The 5,208-nt window shown below is 38.7% G+C and overlaps 1 protein-coding gene across 1 annotated transcript in view; it reads left to right on the top strand.

Annotated features, from left to right (window-relative positions):
- The window catches only part of LOC103397734 (probable isoprenylcysteine alpha-carbonyl methylesterase ICMEL2), a 7,824-nt gene extending 4,186 nt beyond the window's left edge, over positions 1–3,638 (top strand). Inside the window, 2 exon segments of the mRNA XM_008336102.3 lie at positions 3–60; positions 3,075–3,638. Of these exon segments, the coding sequence (XP_008334324.1) occupies positions 3–60; positions 3,075–3,312 (296 nt within the window). The 3' untranslated portion in view covers positions 3,313–3,638.
- Positions 3,639–5,208: the final 1,570 nt, after the last annotated feature.

Genomic DNA, 5,208 nt, shown 5'->3' with positions numbered 1-5,208 from the left:
CCGATCTTACTACTCACCGACACATGTAATACAAACACTTGGACAAGAGAAAATTACAAGGTGAGACAAAAGGGTGATGATTAACGTCTGATTTGTGTGTGTGTGTGTGTGATAAATCTTGATTAATTGCATTGTGGTTTGCAAAAATGGTGGTTTGGGCATCTTTGAAAAACAAAAAAACTATTGCTCTATGAACAAAAGTGCAGTAATATTAAATTAATTTAATATTAATTTCACTTCTATTACTTTTGCCATCTGTGAGACTAAAGAGTTTATTACTGTTTAGCTCTTTTCTTTCTTTCGTAACCAGTTCTTTTCTGTTCTGGTTTATGTGAGAGCTGCAGCAGGGTTAGCCCCATGTTCTGAAGTTTTCTCCTACCTATAGTTTTTTGCTACCCGTGTTTACTGCGCATGCGTATATCGGCCGGAAGCAGAAATTTATAGCCTAGTCTGAAGTTTTTTCCTACCTAAAGTTTTTTTCTACCCGTAGCGGAAATTTATAGACCTATCTGACATTTGTGTTCAAGGTGGTAGAACTAGAATTATTATACACATCAAATCTCAATAAATACGTGCTTCTCAGTGTATTTAGAGTGGTAGCACATTATTTGAGGCTACACAGAAAATCCCTGTTAATATATCTGTTCTGTCAGGGTTTATAGTAGCACTTTATTTATGTTCTTTACATTTACATCTTAAACCAGAGGGAATGTAAAAATGTTACCCAATGCAGCACATACTGTAAAAGAGAAAATAATCACGCTCAATCTAGGATTTTTCAGCAAACTGTTTTTTATTATTTTTATTTTTTACAAATATTAACAGAAAGGATCATAACATATAGTACAGAACATTTGGGTTTATTTTACATGAGTTTTCTTTTAACTGTTTTCCAGTAAGATACAGGCTATGTCCATCCTTTGTTCACTGACAGCTTTTGCTGTTGTCTGCACGCGTACTGTAAATTAATGTAATTATGTGCTTGATTTGGTACATTATCTACATAATAACATGTTCTTCTAGATACATAATCTTTACAATTAAATACCATTAGCTTAATCTTCAAAGTACATAAACATTAACTTGTAGCGAAATAGTACCTTCAACACTAGAACCCCACAATTGCTGAAATCCATCTGTGTGTTGTGGTCCATGATGTGAACTGTCCACACACATTTGGATTCCTCCCTTGACCTGTTCCTCAGGAAGTTTCTATTACAGCATTAAAATGATTGTTTTAAAACTTATTTTTTTCTTGAAAAAAATATATCTGTGCAAATTATTCTTTATATTACTGCCAGTTCCTCAGAATCTTCCTGTTGTAGGCAACCTCATTCCCCATTGGGTCAATTACAGTGAGCAACTTCTCTGCCATGTTCACAACCTTAAGTAAAGTAATTTCATATTTCATATCATGGCTGTCAACAGGCTGTATAAGGACTTTCTTTACTATGCGTTATGGTTACTCTACAGAGTCTTGCGCAGCCTGCTTAATTTGTTCACTTCTGCCAAACACTCTCTGCTGGGAACTTCATCTGTAACAGATAATATAGAAATATGTACGTTAATAAAGATGAGTTAGGACCTTACATCAAAAGAAATGACTTACCACTTAATAGGAAAATCACCTTATGGAGACTTTTAAACTGCCCATTAAAGAAGAGGGAGCTTGCCACAATGGCACTGAGATAAAATATGGCTTCCTGATAAAATGATCAATATATTTGTTAGTGCAAAGGTACAGTACATCCATAGACCATGTCAAGTAACTTCCATTCAAAAATAACACATTTCTGTTGAGTGGTGTTTTTCCCGGTTGACAAAGGTTGTTGTCTTTGAAGGAGTGTGTTTTGTCCTTGAGGTGTGTGTGAACAGTCCTGTCCTGAAGAGGACTGAGGACTGTTCTGTTTTAAAACAGCTGGACTGTCCATTAAAGAAGTGGGAACTTGCCACAATGGCAATGAGATAAAATATGGCTTCCTGATAAAATGATCAATATATTTGTTAGTGCAAAGGTACAGTACATCCATAGACCATGTCAAGTAACTTCCATTCAAAAATAACACATTTCTGTTGAGTGGTGTTTTTCCCGGTTGACAAAGGTTGTTGTCTTTGAAGGAGTGTGTTTTGTCCTTGAGGTGTGTGTGAACAGTCCTGTCCTGAAGAGGACTGAGGACTGTTCTGTTTTAAAACAGCTGGAAAATCACAGCGCTATTAGACATTCGAATTGCATACACATAAGTTTGCAGGCTACATGAGGAAGTTTTATGAGAATTACACAAATTTAGTAAGGAACTGTTTTAAAACAGCTGGAAAAATTCCGAGGCTACATGAGCAAGTTTTATGACTACATGAAAATGACGATAAATCGCAGTATTAGCTATTCAAACTGCATTCAGACACGATCTCATGCACGTGGCAAAGTTGAAATAATTTGACTGTCAAACCGATGCATTGCATACTGGTCATATAAAGTATTAAAAATACAAGAAACTAACCTTGTTTAACGGTGGGGTAGCAGAAAACTATGGCTTGTCTGCAGCGGCAAATTGGCCGATGTACGCATGCGCAGTTAACTCGGGTAGGAAAAAACTATAGGTAGGAAAAAACTTCAGAACACCCCACACCAAGAGCACTCATTGGTTAAGACACATGATGATGCCAGTATCCATCAATAGTCAGTGGTTTGCCCAAATGTGTATCTAGAGCCAGTGAGCAACTGATTCGTCAAAACCATAATTATTAATTAACAATGTTAAAAAATATGCCTAGTGGCGCTTTGGCCCAGAGGCAATGTCTCTGTCATTGGTGTAGAACCCCAGGGTTCACCTCCTGGGCAAGTTCGAATCCCAGTTAGGGCGGTTGGTACCTTCCAGTGGACCCACCACCTGCAGGAAGGTTTAGATACGGTGCAATGTGATTTGGGTGGCGACTGCTGCCCCCGCAACCCGATAAGCGGATGAAAATGGATGGATGGATGGAAAAATATGCCTGTGTAAACCTTATAATGATGACATTATAGTGACAACTTGGTCAACTTAACTAACTGCTCTTTTCATAAACGTACACGCCAGAGTTCCTCCATTCGTTTTGCTCCATGGGACCAGTGACATCATTGTTCCTGTTGAATCTTCAATTAAGTTCTCCGAACTTCTCACCTCCATGTCAGTGAAGGTGTCACTTTACCTGCTGCCCAGACTGGACCACACTGAGATGGTGACTGACCTCATGGCCCCAGACAGAGGCTTCTACCATCCCATCTACAGCTGCATCAAACAGGAGTACACAAAACTGCTTGACACGGCCTGCTGACCCCGTGCCACCGTTTTGGTCACTTTACAGAAGCGATTGCCAAACTTCACAATAAAACTTTTTTTTTTTTTTGCTCATGACACTTTAATATGATTTAATAGACTGTTTTGATTTATTGTATTAAACAAATACAGCCAAAGGAGTATTCCAGTAAAAAGTTTGTTTAAAAAAAATGCATTTATAAATTGTATTAACACATTGTACTACTACTTCTTTCAAGTTAATATTTATTTATACTAATGTTGATTTTGAGACTTTATTGTCATACAAATTATGAAAAAGTATTTTTTCTGGATCAAACTAGACAAAGTATTGTTTTATAACATTAAAAATCATGATTAAAGTCTCTCTCTTGTTTTGGTTCCTTTGCATCACAGACATGTCTGTCATTCACCAAAGTAGTGTGTTTACTGAAACAGTCAGTGGGGCTGTTTTCCACTGCTTTCTCTCTCTATGCACTGGTCTGTGGTAATCCTAAAACATTTCATCAAATGTTATCTGTTAACTATAACCTTTACGTTTGCAGAGCCTCAGAAATCAGTTCTGCTTTGGCACATTAAGGTAAAATCTGTAATGTCCATCTATAAATTGTTCCGAGGACTAAGCTGTAGTAACAATCACCCATCAACTTGAACAGCATTCCACATTTAACACTATAAAAGCGGTTGTGGATGACACCCTGTTGACGTTTAAACTAATAACTACGTAAAACAGAGTTCTGGATTGCAAGCCTTCATTTTGAGAAACCCATCTTCTGAAAACGTTACCATAACAATTTCACTTTATGGCCAAACCCAAACTCTTCAACCTGACACACAACCATTCACACAAGTACAGTTAAACCCAACACACACAGTCTATTTTTAAGTTGTGAGGACTTCATATAGATTTATTGCAGTTTCTTACACTACCTTAAACCATTAGATGTCTCTCCAATCTTAATCCTTACCTACACCCTAATCTGGCCCATGTTTATAATCTCTAACTCAAAATTTAAGTCTAAAACTTCAACTATCCTTCATCCTGTAGACCAGTGGTTCTCAAACTATTTCTACTCTGTACCACCTGAGAAAACCTTGATCTCTCCGAGTACCACCATGATGACCAACATTAGAATTCCCCCGCTCGTTCCACGTTCAGCAAGTTGATTCCCATGATTCTGTGCTGCCTGCGCTGACGTTCATCCCATTTCATAATCTCACATTTTTTCTAAATGTTGTTTTAATTGTGCATGGTATGTCCATCCATCCATCCATCCATCCATCCATCCATCCATCCATCCATCCATCCATCCATCCATCCATCCATCCATCCATCCATCCATCCATCCATCCATCCATCCATCCATCCATCCATCCATCCATCCATCCATCCATCCATCCATCCATCCATCCATCCATCCATCCATCCATCCATCCATCCATCCATTTTCATCCGCTTATCCGTTACCGGGTCGCGGGGGCAGCAGTTGCCACCCAGTAAATGTAAATGTGAAAATATGATTTTTTTCACCCCTTGTGTACCTGTCAGCTTGCCCGAGCGGTCCGGAGGCAAAACACAAGAGAATGATTCTCCAGGTGGTAATGTATGTGTGTTTATTCCACACATACAAAATCAACCACTTTACAACAACATCAACAATAATGATGATGATGATGATGATGATGAGTGGTTGATTTTGTATGTGTACATTACCACCTGGAGAATCATTCTTTTGTGTTTTGCCTCCGGACCGCTCGGGCAAGCTGACAAGTAGTGTCAGAAGTGGGATTCAAACCTTAAGAGCTATCAGAAGTCACAGTCTGATTAGCCTGGAAAACAACATGAAGAGAGGTGCAAAGAGAACGGAGCTCCACGAGGAGCCTGACGATGGGGCGCCAGGTGATGCTGCCGGCC

Source organism: Cynoglossus semilaevis, chromosome Z (genome assembly GCF_000523025.1).
Source record: "Cynoglossus semilaevis isolate Cse_v1.0 chromosome Z, Cse_v1.0, whole genome shotgun sequence".
In the NCBI taxonomy this organism is placed as follows: domain Eukaryota; kingdom Metazoa; phylum Chordata; class Actinopteri; order Pleuronectiformes; family Cynoglossidae; genus Cynoglossus; species Cynoglossus semilaevis.
This window is presented reverse-complemented; position numbering and strand designations above follow the sequence as displayed.